At 35.2% G+C, this 17322-nt stretch overlaps 1 protein-coding gene and 1 non-coding gene across 4 annotated transcripts in view; both read right to left on the minus strand.

Annotated features, from left to right (window-relative positions):
• Snx4 (sorting nexin 4) overlaps positions 1-17322 on the minus strand; it is a 65825-nt gene that overhangs the window by 23649 nt on the left and 24854 nt on the right. For all 3 annotated transcript variants that reach the window (XM_046457974.2, XM_058583530.1, XM_046457973.2), the window contains 3 exons: positions 15464-15511; positions 9895-9950; positions 2078-2150 (listed from right to left, as the gene is read on the minus strand). In XM_046457974.2, the coding sequence (XP_046313930.1) occupies positions 2078-2150; positions 9895-9950; positions 15464-15511 (177 nt within the window). The remainder of the gene's footprint in view (positions 1-2077; positions 2151-9894; positions 9951-15463; positions 15512-17322) is intronic.
• Positions 13973-14079, minus strand: LOC124101901 (U6 spliceosomal RNA). Its single transcript, XR_006854741.1, has one exon. It is a non-coding gene; the product is annotated as a U6 spliceosomal RNA (small nuclear RNA).

A 17322-nucleotide genomic window follows, 5' to 3' on the forward strand; every position in this document is an offset into this window, starting at 1 on the left:
TCAAAAGATTTCTTGACCAAAAAAAGTAGTCAATAATTCTATTTTCTCTTCATCTATTACTAATTCATCTTCTATCTCATATACCATCAACACCTTCTTCTACACTTGACACTATGGCTCTCATGAAAAGGTCCTGGTGGTGCTTTCTGAATGGTGTGCAAGCTTCTGTCAGTGAAGGGCATTAATGTCCGTTTTAAACTTCATGTCATTTTTCTCTTATTGTCCATGTCTAAAAGTCCTTTCTCCAAATTTTGGAATACTGTGTTAAAACCTAAGCTATTTGGAAGGCATCATGTATTTTTCATTGATATTTCTCTCACTTATTAAAAAATCAAGTGCTGCCTTTCCTTTCAAGATCTCACACTGTCTTTCATGTCAATAGTTTCTGAAGCATGTTTTCTTAAAGTATAGGATAAATATATAAACCCAGAATTCTCTTACTTGCCTATTACAAACTCCTTGTGACAAAGTCACTTTGAAGGATCATATCACATATATATGACCAACCAGATCCTCTTTGTGGTAAGCCATTCTTATAGACCGTGGCCGCCATTAGAAGATGGCGCCGGCTTCCACTGTGGCCTGTGATAAACAACTCCTTTTTTGGAGAGTTGGCGCGCAATCCCTTACCACCCTATGAGAGAGATCCACGTGGCAGCTTGGGATTGGTATGCGGGAGGCTTTATTAGGCTGTGCTTGGGCGCTCGGCGGGGGGGTCGCTAGAAGATGATACATGAAACAAGGCCTGAATAAACTGCTGAAAGAAGAATCCTGTGTCGTGTTTTCCCTTGCCGGCGAGGGGTCGCGACACTCTTGGTTAGTTAAAATTAAATATTTAAAAGCAACTTATTACTTTTTTTAGATCACATAAAATTGTCAGCCTACACATTTATATATTCATTCAGTATATTTTAAGTCTATGTGTCAGACAATATTCCAGGAATTTAGCAGTAAGAAAACAAAGTATCGGCTCTTATGGAATTCAAATACATTAGTGGGGAAAATCATTAACGATCATTAAAGTAATACAATGTCAGACAGTGTTGCCACAAGGACAATAGCAATAATAGAATGACAAGGAAATGATACTCTAAATGTTTTAACATTTGATCAGCCAATATGAGGATCTTCGGAAAGATATTCTGCCTTTAGTTTATTTTTCTATACTATTACAGAAACCTTTAAACATACAGAAAGTACAGAGTACAAAAGGATATAACTCCATTTCTCATAGAGAACAAAAGAATTTTCCTCCACTTTCTAACACTCAGCTTCAACTATTATGATATATATGATCAATCTAGTTTCATCTAAAAGTGCCCCCAACTCTCCACTCGTGAATCATCAGTGGACTCTGGTAAAGTAAATCCCAGACAATACATTTCATCTGAAGGGGAGTATAATCAGCACAGGATGACATCCTAGATCTGGTAACCACCCAGTCTCTTTCAAAGCCACTGACAGAATGAAGTTCTAAGATACCCTCTAGGTTACCCTAAGGACAAGAATGGATGACATAACATTTTCCAGGCATTTTAAAATACTGAAAAGCATTCTTCCCCATGTCTACTATAACCAAACTATATGGCTAAATACAATGATTATTCCTTAATTTCTAGTTTCTTTGTCATGGCGAACTACTGTCCCAATAAATGTATTTAGTAGAATTTAAGAGCCCAGACACAGGATAGTCTAACATCCATAAACTATTATATATATAAACCATATATATACTAGCCCTGACCTTCAAGAGGGGGAAAAAATACCTGGAAGCATAATTATATTATTATATATACATCTAAAATTCTACACTTAATTATATTCAACATGCACTGAAATGACAGGCCTTTTGACAAGATGTCAAAACAACTATACTATTCGAGGGCTGAAATTCTTCAAGTTGTTAATGACAGAAAACATTTTGCATTTCTTTAAAAAATGCAGCTTGCATAATGAATATACTACATAGGAATGTAAAAATCAGTTATTCATCAGAAATACCACCTATAACTTAAAAGATGATGATTAAATGACAAGGATCTTCCTTACAAATGGAAAAAGCTCTAGGTCCACTTACAGCTCTGACTCGAAGAAGATGTGAGATGACCGACTGTAGTTCATCACTGTAGTGTTTCAGTTCAGTAAATCTCCTAAAACAGGAAATAAATAAAACATCATTCTTCTCATGAAAACAAGCAGTCTAAGGCTGAAATATAAAATGGCAGCTCCTAAGAATAATAAAACTGGTTCTATATAACCATATATATACTAGCCCTGAACACTTACATAATAATATAAATACAAAAACTCTACAGTTAAATAATACTTTCTTTTGACAGTTTGAAAGCCAAGAAAAGATGCCATACTTTAGAATTTACATCAAGGGGTTGAGATTAAATTCGTCAGTAGAAAAAATAACTTAAAAAAAAAAATATTTATGGTGATTAAAAAAAAAAAATCTTAAGACTTAACCATAGGGACTGGGGTTGTAGCTCAGTGGTAGAGCACTTGCCTGGCATGAGAGAGGCACTGGGTTCAATCCCCAGCACCACATAAAAAAATAAATAAATAAAATAAAATAAAGGTATTGTGTCCGTCTACGACTAAAAAAATATTTGAAAAAAAGATAAGTAACCATAAATTGTGGTCTCTAATATCAAGCTTAAAATGCTTCTCAGTAACCCTTGTTTCCTTATTCTATTATCAGACATTCTCCATAAAGATCTGAAACTCTTTGATATACCACTTGTCACTTTCCAAACAACCAAGCTTCATAGATAAACTAGACATCATCAGATGGAACAGCTCCCACCTTCACCTCCTGCCAACTTTTTGAGAAAACTTTCTCAAATCTACATCAATTTTTCCTTTCATCTAGAATCTCTTCCTATCCTGCACTTGAGATTCTACTTCAGCTTGAAATAGGAAATGTTCCTATTTCCCAACTTCCTCTCTCTAGCACCGCTTTCTTCTCCTTAGCATGCCAATTAACTCAGATCTTCTTGGATTAAAATAAACACACACTCCTTGACCACACACCCAACTATTAACACCCTCTCAACATACACTGCTTTCTAGGTGAACTCTCAGCAAGCATCTCCCTAGCAATAACCACTACTTCCCTTCCCATTTACTTCTTGGTCTGTTAGAATATGGCTTTTCTGGGCTGGGGATGTGGCTCAAGCGGTAGCGCGCTCGCCTGGCATGTGTGCGGCCCAGGTTCGATCCTCAGCACCACATACAAACAAAGATGTTGTGTCCGCTGAAAACTAAAAAATAAATATTAAAAAAAAAAAAAAACTCTCTCTCTCTTTCTCTCTCACTCTCTCTTAAAAAAAAAAAAGAATATGGCTTTTCCCTTTAAAACTATAATATTCTTCACAAAGTCAACATGTATTGTCATGTTGTCAAAATTCAATGAAGCATTTCAGTCCCCTCTTACTTGATTCTCTTGGTCATATAACAACTGATATTACCTTCATCTTCTTGAAAATTTGTTCCCTTGACAGCATTGCCATTTCCTCATGATTTTCCTCTTACTCCTGAAGTTTTTACTGTAGTACTCACTCTCTTTCACCCCTCTCTAACATCTTCAACTTCAGTGTGTGAAGAATTTCTAAAATGTATCTAAATTTATGTTGAGGTATTTTAGTTGGAGTGAGTATTACAACTGTACACTCAGGACTTGCTCTCACTTAGAGATCTGAGTTTATAACAAACCACCACTGGATTCAGATGCTGGTGACCCCTTATTTTGGAAAACACCCTTATGGTGTTGGCATTCTTTAGGGTCAAGCGCTAGGTTCTTAGCCATCTTCCACTCAATCTTTCAATCTACATATTTTTTTACATGACTTGTAATTCACTATGATCAACATACTGTTATATTCCAATTTCTTTTTATAAAAAAACTTTATTAGTTTATCTTTTTATGTGGTGCTGAGGATCGAACCTAGTGCCTCACACGTGCTAGGCAAGGGCTCTACCACTGAGCCACAACCCCAACCACTAAATTCTAATTTCTATCTCCAGTCCAAATATGTCTTCTACAGATCTATTAAGCCAATTGATTAGCAGACCTGTTTGTACCTGCTTATACTGCTTATATGTCCAAAGCTCAACCTATTTTTTCCTATATCCTCAACTCTCTTCTATGTTCTAAAAGAGTGAGACCTGGGTTTCTTTCCCTCTGCTTCACCCAGGTTTTTACTAATCACCCAGTCTGTTAATTATACCACCTAAATACTGTTCAAATCCACTCATATTGCTCTATTGTTTTCTGCCAATAACCTAGATTCAAATTAGCATCATCACTTCTCATCTGGAATTCTCATACTATCCTCCTGATTGGGATCCTAGGCTTCTCATAAACCACTCTGCTTGGATGGTAGTCCTGGAGTCCAAACCTACATACTCCTCCGCCTTTTAGCAGGTTTCTTTCTGCTGCAAAGATCAGCCATGATCCTGAAACAAAGCCCAAACTCCTTAATGTGGCTTTTCACTAACCTTGTGCATACAGTTAACTGTGGTTCATCTAAAAAAAGAGGCAGCCAGCAAAGTTAAGGATATTAGACAACACACTTCCACCACTTTTAACTTCTCTCAAGGCAGTGTACTTCAGCTAAGAAAATAATCCAAGAATAAAAGAGCTAGCAAGTTTGGGATTACAGGCTTGCACTATGGCACCTAGCTACAGTCTCTCTGAAATAGCCAGCTAGCCAGAGAGGGAGGTAACAGCATCATCAAGGGATCATATTGCAAGAAAGTCAGGGTTAAAATGTTGGTGACAGGGATAAAAATGTTGGTGACAGGGATGAAATGTGCATCTTTGGAAAAATCTCTCATTGGGAAATCAGAAGACCTAAAGTGAAAACTGAAAAATCCACTGACTTTAGATAACACTGTGTATTTAAGAAATAAAGGAATGGGCCAGGCACAGCTGCTTGGGGAGGCTCAGACAAAAGGATCCATAGTTCAAGGCCAGCTCAAAAACTTAGATTTTTGTCTCAAAATAAAAGATGAGAAGGGCTGGAGATGTAGCTCAGTGGTAGAGTGACAGACACTGGCCCTAACTCCAATACTGCTAGAAGAAAAAAAGAAAAAGAAATGAATTTCACAGAAAAGAGAGTTTAAGTTCTTTGCCAAAGTCAAAATTTAGCAGTGTCTGCTAGACTCTCCTACCCTAAATGATTAGCTGTTCTCAGAGAAAAGTTAAGGAGTAAAAAGCATATATAATAATGTCAAAATGCTGTAATTTCCTTGGAAAGGAAGGAGTTAACAAAGAGTCCAGACTGGGGAGATGATGATATAAAACTTCCCTCCCAAAACACTAAATGTCTAAAATCCCTACCTGTAAGGCATGTAAAAATCAACAAGTAAATGCAGATTCTAGTAAGACTGTAAGTTTGAGGTTGTCTACACTTAATGTATCTCAAAGCCTCAACTAACCTTAGTTTCTCTTCTCTTCAAAACAGTTCCACCACAACTATAGGCTCTATATTTCCCTTTATTCTCCAAAGTCTGCTTTTACTTGCTTGTAGTCATCTCCCCATCTAAGCCTGGACAGGTGTCTCTCTTAAACAAATCTCATTCATTACTCAAGATTCACCTTAGAAATAACCTCCATCAAGGCTTTTTCTGAACACCACTCTTCAATTTCAAAGTTAGATGGTATAAATATAGTGCGGAGTCTAACTTGTCTACTTCATATTGCTTTCATATTTTCATATGGCTTTCATTTTTTCCACCCTACTCTACTGAAAGTACATCAAACCATACAGATTTTCTTACACGTCTTTACAACTTATACCATCAACTATTACATAAATCCCCAAAGAAAATGAACTCAATGAATTCTGAAAGTCTGAGTGACTATGAAAAACAATAAATTTGTCAGTCTCCTCCCACTTTTCCAGTTTCTGCACTTCCAGGTCCTGCCTTGCTGCCTATCTGTGGGAGTTCCTAATATGGTACCCTGAACCCCTTGAAAACTCACTAGATAAATTTCTTCCTGTATCCATCCTTCTTGCTCTCAAACTCAGCATAGGAAAGTGATCTATTCTGACAGTTTGAAACTCAAGGAATAAACCAAGCAAATTTTAACCTTAATTATGTTACTGCATGGCCTGGCTTTTTTTCTTTTGTGGTGGTGCTGGGGATTGAACCCAAGGCCTTGTGCATGCTATTTAAGTTTTCTACCACTGAGCTACATCCCCATCCTTTGGCTTTCTTCTAAAAGAAGAAAACTAATTTTATAAATTATTTCATTGGGGTCATATGGATTTTCTTTTATTAATTTTTAGCCAAGAAAAACTGGCAACTAAAGCTATAGTCAATGAAATTTCTACTGGGCATGGTAGCACATGACATGAGAGGTTACACTGCTTCTACAATAAACAGTAGATTTTAAAAACTATGTAAGCTGGGAATGGGGTCACATGCCTGTAATTCTAGCAACTAGGCAGGCTGAGACAGGAGGATCACTAGTTTGTGGCCAGCCTTAGAGATTCTGTGAGGCCCTGAGCAACTTGGTGAGACCCTATCTCAAAATAATAAATGAATAAATAATTAAAGGATGAATGAATACATAAATGGGTTGGGGATGTGGCTTACTGGTTAAGCACTCCTGCCCTGGGTTCAATCCCTGGTACCTAAATAAATAAACTAATTAATTAAACCAAAAAAAAAAAAAAACCTATATAAATGACATGTTACTTCTTTCATCTGGTTTGTCTGTCATCTGGATTTTGTTTTAATGGGTTTAGGTTATTTTCAACACAATATAAGAAACTCTAGAAGTGGACATAAAAATAAAACTTGGCCAGGAGCAGTGGCACATGCCTGTAATTCCAGCAGCTTGGGAGGCTAAGGCAGGAGGATTTTAAGTTCAAAGCCGGCCTCAGCAATGTAGTCAGGCCCTGAACAACTTAGTAAGACACTGTCTCAAAAAATAAAACAGGCTGGGGATGTGGCTCAGTGTTAAGCACCACTGGGTTCAATCCCCAGTACCAAAAACAGAAAAAACAAAAACAAACAAAAAAACTTGGATGCACTTCTTTATGCAATTGATGCAATCCAAGACATTGAGCTCTTAAGTCCACATACAAGTAGAAGGCCCCAGGTTCTCCTTCTCACTTTTCCTAACAATCTTGTTTGCGGAAACACAAACATGCAGGAAACAAGTACTAAAGAATCATTTTGGAAATAACTCTGTGAAACAATCATTCTGGTGTTCTAGATTTTATGAAAGGATAGAATAAAACTGTTTTGAAGACATATATTCTTCTAACAATAGCACCAATGATAATCTACTGTGTCAACTAGACCTAGAAAAGATATCTATATATTAAGAATGGTTATAACAACTACTGGGGTTGTGGTTCAGTGTTGGAGTGATTGCCTAGCATCAGTGAGGCACTGGGTTCAACTGTCAGCACCATATTGAAAAATAAATAAACTAAAGTCATTATATCCAACTACAGCTAAAGATATTTTTTTTAAAAAGAATGGTTATAACAATAACTGATGTAGACAATTCTCCTATCTAGGATTTGAGGCCAATAAATTTTATTACTAATACACTGATTTTACACTTTAACAATATAGGAGCAAAAACTGCCTTGAGAATACTGGTCATATTACATTTAAAATTCTATGTACAAAAGAGTAAAATTTAGCAATTCAGGTAACCTCAAAAAGAGAGAAGGGCTGGGTGCAGTATAGCACGCCTATAATCCCAATGGCTCGGGAGGCTGAGGCAGGAGGATCATGAGTTCAAGGCCAGCCTCAGCAAAAAGTGAGGCTCTAAATAACTCAGTGTAGACCCTGTCTCTAAATAAAATACAAAAAATAGGGCTGGGAATGTGGCTCAGTGGTCGAGTGCCTCAGAATTCAATCCCTGAAACACCCCCCAAAAAAAGAGAGAGACAGAAGCGATTGGGGTTATGGCTCAGTGGTAGAGCACTTGCCTAGCACATGTGAAGCACTGGGTTCGATCCTCAGCACCTCATAAAAAATAAACCATTAAAGTTTAGAAAATACTAATCAAAATATTAATATTATACTAACAAACAAGAAATAATATCAGCTACATGATTTTCTAATGAATGTACATCCACCAAACGTAGCTTAAGTTTTCCAAAACTTTTTTTTTGGGGGGGGTGATTTATAATTTTAGTTCTTCGTTAAGAGGACACTTCTTATATACCATGCAAGTATTAAAAACTTCAGGGAACATTAAATGCATATTATTAAATCAAATAGGTCAATTTCAAATATGACATAAACATGCTGAAAAAGAAAAATTATGAAAACTGTAAAAAGATCAATGGAGGCTCATGCTAGAGAAATAAAAGGAAGAACAGGGGTTGCACAGAGAATTTTCAAGACAATAAAACTATTTTGTATGATACTATAGTAGTGTCATCCCAAACTCCTAAAATGTATAACAGCAAATATACAACAGCAAATGTGAATCTTCACGTAAATGATGACTTCCAGTAATAATGCTGTGTCAATGTAGATTCATTTACTGTAATAAACATAGTTCTCTGGTGAGGGGGAGGTGCTGAGGATGTGCTTTCTGCTCAATTTTGCTGTAAATCTAAAATTGTTCTAAAAAATAAAAGTTTTATTAATTATTATTTTATTTATTTATTTATTTTTGGTACTGGGGATTAAACGCAGAGGCACTTAATCACTGAGCCACATCCCCAGCCCTATTTTGTATTTTATTAGAGACAAGGTCTCACTGAGTTGCTCAGCACCTCACTAAGTTGCTGAGGCTGGCTTTGAACTCACAATCTTCCTGCCTCAGCCTCCACAGTCACTGGGATTACAGGTGTATGCAACAACACAAGTTTTATTTTTAAATAAAGCAAAATAAAACAAAAAAACCTTCAGTGGTTACCACAACTTCCTAGTTACTAAAACTTTAAAAATATTTTTTTTAGGGCAAGAATGTGTAACACTAGAATATGTGATGCCATGAGTTCAAACCACAGCACTGCAAAAAATAATAATAATATTCATTTATATTTTATATTCAAAATTCATATTAAAAACCAGAGGCATTACTGTTAATGTCATGGTTTATAAAGCTGCATGATAGATCATCAAAAAAATGCAAACAGACTTTTGCATATTTTTGATAAGAATTTATACTACAGGGAAATTAAAGCTGAAGGACTCTAGAGAAATTCTAACAGACTTCATAAACTTGGTTGCTGTAAATGGAAAGGCCTCATCTGTCTAGGCGTTTCTAACTGAAAAGCTCCTATAACTGAACCAAACTGCCAGGTAAAGGACCATATAATGAAGATCTTGAAATACCCACAAAATTTAGAGAATGAGCCAAACCAAACCAAATCTAGGTCTTATCCTAAGAAGTCATTTCTGAATACACTGATTTCCTTTAATGTAGGAATACACTTACAAACTGATATTAATAAAGTCAAGTATTTATCAAATGAAAATCTGCATAAAATTATGCTAAAATGCATTTATCTATCAAATTTTCTTGGCATACAAAGTAGGTATTTTATTTTTAAATATACAACATAATTTTTTAAGCTCTGCATATTTGACAAGCAAAGTCATACAAAGAAAAATTATGAAATTAAAATCACTTTCATCATTTTTTGATACCTTCAACATTTAATAAATCTTTCTAGGAAAAAAGCAGTGGTTTAATTTTTTTAAACTTCAGTTATTTATAAGCTTAAATCCAATTAAGATACCAAATTTCAAAATCAGTTTTAGACTTAAAAAGAAATTTGTGAAGTACCACTAAGAATATTTGGCAAATGAAGTGCATACATTCAGAAATGAAAAATTAAATAGACGGATAGGCACCATTCAAAACAACATTTAATTGTTATTAAAACAAAACCTTACTTGTCTGGGTTTTTCACTCTGAATGTTGCATTAAGCGCTTTTAACCTGGAGTCTGCCTGGAAAAAATAATTTGTTCACTTAATACAATTACATTTCAGGGTATAAAATTCAAACAGTTTTACTTTCCCTTTAGAATTAGATGCTAAATACAGTTTTCTTCATATTAAATGTTGTAAACACATTAAGCATACCTAAAACAACAGCTTGGTAGTTACTTTTGAGAACACTTCAGAAACATAATAAATTAGACTAAGTACATGGTATTCAGTGATTCCAAAGTAAAACAAATGTAAACAATATATTAGTAGGCATACAGCTCCATATGACTACAAATCAGAATAAGTCATGTGAAAAAACTCATTATAGCTTTACACTAAGCCAAGAAAAGAACTACCAAGGGTAGTTCTCAGATGGAATACAAAGGAACCTTGGGACTTTACACTATAATCATCAGTATTTAAGGAAAAGAAATACCTGTAATTAAATTAATACTGTAAGACGTAAAACAAGCTAGCGGAAAATATTATAAGACAACATATCTAGCCTGGTGTGGGTGCACATGCCTTTAATCCCAGCCACTTTGGAGGCTGGGGCAGGTGACCACCAAGTTCAAAGTCAGCCTTAGCAATTTAGGGACACTGTCTCAAAATAAATTTCAAAAGGCCCGAGGATGTAGCTCAGTGGTAAAGCACTCCTAGGTTCAATCCCCATACCAAAAAATAGACAAAACATCTTTTTCACATCTTTATTTATTTCTAGATTAACTGCTCTCAAAGGAGACAGAGATAAACACTAAATAATAAGTTCATTGCATGAAATGAATTCTTTTTTAGGATTTTTAAAAATTTGTTCTAATTAGTTATACATGACAATATGAAATGTATCCTTAACATCTCCAAATCCTATCCTAAATTCTCACTTTTAAAAAAGAAAGGAAAAAGAAAGTCAAATACTTTTCTATCCAAGATATAGAAACTACAGCATTCATCGTAAAAGATAGCTGTATTAGGAATCATTTTCAAATTATGGTTTGGTTTTGAAGACCTCAACAGTTTGAAAATTTTGTTATTTCAACTTACAACTCACAACTACAAATACTCTCAATTAACAAAACAAATGAAGAAAGCAATTCAAAAATATTATTAGGGCTTCCCAGATTACTTGACTAAGAAAATAAAAACAAATGCAACAAATATGTCACTCAAAAACTCATCCTGCTGGAGCTCCAGACCCCCCAAAATTCACAGCTACCTGAAGAATATAAAACATAACACCGAGCGCAATGGCACATTCCTATAATCCCAGAGGCTCAGGATGCTAAGGCTGGAGGATCACCAGTTAAAAGCCAGTCTCAGCAATAGTGAGGTGCTAAGCAACTCAATGAGAACCTGTCTCTAAATAAAATACAAAATAGGCCTGGGTCTGTGGTTGAGTCCCCTGAGTTCAAGCCCAACTACCCACTGCCCCCCGCAAAAAAGAATATAAATATTTGGTGTGATTCAGAATGATCTCATTTTCCCAGAAATAGAGCTTTCCCTTACCAATCCTTTTTGCATGCATTAATTACATAAAGAATAAGCAAAAAGAGAGGAAATAACAGGGACTGTAATTAAGAAGGTCTTTAAGTCAAATAAGCCTAAACTTGGATTTAGGTTTCATCATTTATAATCATGTGACACTAGGGAAGTCACCTTCTAGAGTTCCTCATCCAAAAAATGGGAATACTGAATAACTTCAAAGGTACTAAGGCAATACTGAGCAAAATAAAATACAGTATCAGCCTATATGCTTATAAAACCAGCATACATGCTTACTATGTGCTAAGTACTGTATTAAACACATAGTAAGTATATATGCTGATGATATTCAGGTAAAAACTTTCTGAAAAGTTTTTTTTTTTTTAAACCATTTTAGATAGTTTTTCTAAAATTATTGGCTGAGGGTATAGCTCAGTGCCAGAGTACACACTTTGTATATTCAAGGACTCAGATTTGCTCCCTAGCACCAAAATATTTTAAAAATTACTCACAAAATAAAAGCATGTTCCTAAAAAGTCTTTTCAATCACCTTAGAGCAAGAGTTGCCAAGTTTTAGACCAACAAGAATCAGTATGTATGGGATAAAACTCAGGATTGAGTATTTTGAACAAACAATCCCAACAACTGAGAAGCACACAGTGTATTAACAGTACAATTAACTGAATTAACAGTACAAAGCAAGCATAATTTCACTTTTTCTTGAGGCCTTCAGGTAACCCCTATAAACAACTACTAGCAAACCCATTTTTCATGCACTGAGACCCTGAAGGCTAAAATGATATGTGAAGATTTGGCCTCATGCCCAATGTACCTACACTGTGCATCTGACCCTCGTACACTTGTTACCTCCTTTTCTGGTATCAGACTCAGTTGTCATTGTCACTATTGTCACAATGTGCTCGTCTTCACTATTACTTAACTTTAGTAAATTTTCTGCCAAAATATTTGTAGTCTGTAAAATAGCCCAATCTATCTGAACTATAATAAAATAAGTGAATTCTGAGAGAACCAAAGTATTTCTAAAAGCATGGAAGTAAGCTATGTTACACCCATTTGAATATTCAAAAAAGTCAGATTTGCTTAAATATTGGCTTCCAATTGTGATTAAATTGTCATCAAACACATGATCTCCAGATAAGGAAAACATGACTTTACATCTATATATACACATACACCTACGTATGTACAGGGAGAACCTCATTTGTATGAATGCATGTACATATTCATGTATGTGAGGTTGCCCCTAAAGAGCCCATGTCCTTGATGGAAGAAGAAAAGACGTCAGAAATGTCCATAACAAAATAAGGAATAGAAGACGACAGGTGGGTTTCTGAATTCTCTCCATAAAGGTTATTTCTAGTCTTTACTTCATTGAAAGACTGACTTTATGAATTATTAATACTATATATTAAGCACTACCTTTCAAATACTTTAAACCCAAAGGTCTAAACCATACCCAAGCTTTAAACTATAGGTTACCCAAATAGAAAACATTATATCAAAATATTTAAACAGCAAGCACACATAAGATTCATGGCACGCTATGTAAATAGTACAGTCTATAATAATAGAGAAATTCAGGTATTTTTCCAAGGTCTCCAAAGTTACAACCAAACACTGGGTTCAAGGACAAACCACAGATAATTAAGTGACTAAACTGGTGACAAATCAATGACTAAATTTTAAAATTTTGTATTATATAAAGGCAATTCATCAAAACAACTGTATTTTAGGTTTTTTACACTTTTTATTAGTTTCTAACATATCTTGGATTATTTTTCAGAAGACACTATTAAATTAAAGAATGATTTTCTAAGTTTCAAGTTATTTCAAGTCCTTGCCTAAACTAAATTCCATCACTCCCTCTGAGCATTATAAAGTAATGAGTTTCAATCAAGAAAACTGTAATTTTTTAATGTATAACTGCCAACAAAATACTTATAAATTAAAATCTAATCATGCAAAATTAGAAACTTGATTACATTTTCTCTATATGAAAATAATTTTGTAGTTAATTTTGTGCTATTCAACTACCTGTATACCAATGCATAAAGATCTGGGTGGTATTTTTTTAAATGAATGAATATATTTTGTTCTTCTTATGGGATATACTATAATGACTTTTGGTACTACATTATCCTGTGAATAATTTATCAATTTATATGCTATATACAGGTTGAGTATCTTTTTCTGTTTTTTTTTTTTTGCAAGCAATAGAATTTTATTTAAAAATTTATAACATAAAGCCAGGTATGGTGGTGCATGCCTGTAATCCCAGAGGATCAGGAAGCTGAGACAGGAGGATCACAAGTTTAAGGCCAGCCTCAGCAACTTAGCAAGGTCCTAAGCAACTAAGCAAAACCTGTCTCAAAACATAAACAGGGATGGGGAGGTGGCTCAGTAGTTAAGCACCCCTGGGTTCAATCCCTGGTACAAAAAAAAAAAAAAAATTATAACATAGAATATTGCTTCCATAAAATGTAAAGAAACTTATCCAGAATTCATTGTCAACATTTATACAGTGTCACTTCAATTATATAAAAACCATGGAATGCTTCATGAATTAATATATCATCCTTAGGCAGGGGCCATGCTAATCTTCTCTGTATTATTTCAATTTTAGCATGTATGCTGCCAAAATGAGCATCGGGTTGAATATCTCTTATCTGAAATGCTTGGGACCAAAAGTCTAGATTTTGGAGTTTTTTGAGATGTTGGAATATTTTTCATAGACTACTGGTTGAACATCCCTCATCTCAAAATACAAACTAGCCAAGTGTGGTGACTCACGCCTATAATCCCAGTGGCTTGGGAGGCTGAGGCAGGAGGATTGTGATTCAAAGCCAGCCTCAGCAAAAGCGAGGCACTAAGCAACTCAGTGAGACCCTGTCTCTAAATAAAAATACAAAAGAGGGCTAGGGAGTGGCTCAGTGGTTGAGTGCCCCTGGGTTAAATCCCCAGTACCAAAAACAATTAATAATAATAATCCAAACTATTCCTAAATCCAAAACATATTGAGTGGGCATCAGTCAAATGGATTTTTTTTTTTAAAGAATTTTTTTTTTTAATATTTATTTTTTAGTTTTCAGCGGACACAGCATCTTTGTTTGTATGTAGTGCTGAGGATCGAACCCAGGCCGCACGCATGCCAGGCTAGCGTGCTACCGCTTGAGATACATCCCCAGCCCCTCAAATGGATTTTGAAGCATTTCAGATTTCAGACTACTTTGAATTTCAGATTTTCAGATTACGAATGTGCAATCTGAATTATGTAAATTTATATTATATATCTACTTACCTTAGTAGGTTACAAGAGACAGACTTTTAAAAGCTTTTAACTTACAATAGATTTCTTTGGGGAAAGATTTGGAGAGCAGAGTAGATTAGGGTAGCCATCTCACCACAATACTCCTCAATTTTCAGATAACAATCTCATTTCAAAACATTAATTCTAATGATTAAACTTGAAAAAAACTGTATGAAAACTAAATATGCATTTATCACTTAAGAGATGCTCTTTCAAAATGATACCTATATCGGTTTCAAACTGGCCACCATGTCCCAACTGACAGAAGCAGCATGACCAAAAACTCATCTTTTAGTTTACTCATGTGGAAAAATCCAAGCTAGACTCTTGAGAAGTACCATTCACTGGTAATAGTGATCAATTGTCGGAGGCAGGGGTGCATGTGGAAATGGTCAGGAAAGAGGAAAGAAAAAGATGTAAAAGTATGTTTATACTGTGGGGGAAAAATTTTATAGCCTGTATTTAGATTACTGCTTCAAAATGTTCTTATCTAATAAAATTAAATTAATAAATTTGACCATTATAGTCCAACTAGTAACAAAAATTACATAAATCAAAAGTGAATTGTGGTGTTTTTTTTGAAAAGCTTATCAATGATATTAGATGCAAAGATGATTTCTGACATTTATTCATTCAAAAAATTAACCCAGTACCCATTAAGAGTATAGCATTGTGCTAGAAACTGTAAAGAAATACGGCAAATTATTCATACAAATATACTTACTTTCAGCTGAAACCCAGTTTCATTCACAGTTTCCTTCCAGTTACCTTCCTAAAAATTAAAGTTAATTTTAGAAACCATTACTGCAAAGCAAAACAATACATAAAAAAAAAAAATCCAAAATAATTCAGTATTATTTTGTTCTTATTTCAAGGGAAATGGTAGAGAAAAGTTTACAAAAACTCTTTCATTATAAAATTAAACATAAGGGACTGGAGTTGTAGCTCAATGGTAGAGCGCTTGCCTAGCATGTGTCAGGCACTGGGTTCGATCCACAGTACCACATAAAACTAAATAAATAAAATAAAGGCATTGTGTCCATCTACAACTAAAACAAAATTTTTTAATTAAACATATAGTTCAGATTTCAAAAGATAAAACAGAATTTGGACCCAAGATTTTAGAGATTAGGGCTTCAAAAACTGATGACTAATTTTGATATCATTTAAGTGATACCAAAAGTATATCTTCAATTAAGTATAAAAATGCTAACCAAGCTGGGCATAGTGGCACACGCCTGTAATCCCAGCAGCTGGGGAGGCTGAGACAGGAGAATCTCGAGTTCAAAGCCAGCCTCAGCAATCACAAGACACTAAGCAACTCAGTGAGACCCTGTCACTAAATAAAATACAAAAATAGGGCTGGGATGTGGCTCAGTGATTGAGTATCCGTGAGTTCATTCCCTGGTGCCAAAAAAAAAAAAAAAAAAAAAAAAGCTAACCAAAAAAATACTGCAATTGAATAATAAACAATTCAATAAATCCAAACCCAACCCAATAAATTGCACATAAAAAACCTGCTCCAAAAACATCCTTAAAAATAAGCATTATAACCATATACTTTGTATACAACCAGAGATATGAAAAATTGTGCTCTTTATGTGTAATATGAATTGTAATGCATTCTGTTGTCATTTATTTTTAAAAATCAAATAAAAATTGGGGAAAAAATAAGCATTATAATCAAGTGTGGTGTCTCAAACCTTTTTTTTCCCAGTGATTCTGAAGGCTGAGAGAGGAGGACTGCGTTTGAATTTAGCCTCAGCAAATTTATTGAGACCCCAAGCAACTAAGGAAAATTCTGTTTCAAAATAAACAATAACAAGAGCTGGCTCATGCCTATAATCCTAGTGGCTTAGGATGCTGAGGCAGGATTGCAGGTTCGAAGCCAGCCTCAGGAACTTACTGAGGCTCTAAACAACTTAGTAAGACCTTGCTTCAAAATAAAAAATAAAAAGGGCTGGCGATGTGGCTCAGTGGTTATGTATCCTTGTGTTTAATCCCTCATACCCAAATAAAAAAAAGAGCTGGGGTGTGCCTCAGTGATCAAGCACCCCTGGGTTCCATCCCCAGTACAAATAAATAAATGAATAAATAAGCATTCTAGGTGGTGCACACCTGTAATCTCAGCAACTCGAAAGGCTAACGTGCAGGGGTGTGTGTGTGTGTGTGTGTGTGTGTGTTCAAGATAGTGGAATAAGAAGGGGTCATGTTCCTGGCTGCTCCATAGTGAAACCAAGAAAGCAAACAGGCAGCTTCCCAGCAAAGTGGGTGAACAACAACAAAAAAAAGCAGGGGGACTTTACTGGAATTTAAAACTAGACATTCAAAGCAGACTGGGGACACAGGAAGTTGGATATAATAAAATAAGGAAGAAATCCCTAGAGGCATAGTCGCTGCAGCAACTGAGCCAAAAGCACCAGCCACAGTTGTGGAGGGATAAGGAAATTAAAGGAACCCGCATTTTGGGGAGGCTTGAGGCATGTACAGAGCATTTAGAGATCAAGAGCATTGCCCAGCAAACCTGAAAGATGTGCCGCACAATATCTGTGAGCGGAGAAAGAAGCCACCATCTTTCCAGAA

The sequence above is a fragment of the Marmota monax genome, unplaced genomic scaffold (genome assembly GCF_021218885.2).
Source record: "Marmota monax isolate L192 unplaced genomic scaffold, Marmota_monax_Labrador192_F-V1.1 WCK01_AAM20220418_F8-fsc00052, whole genome shotgun sequence".
NCBI lineage: Eukaryota > Metazoa > Chordata > Mammalia > Rodentia > Sciuridae > Marmota > Marmota monax.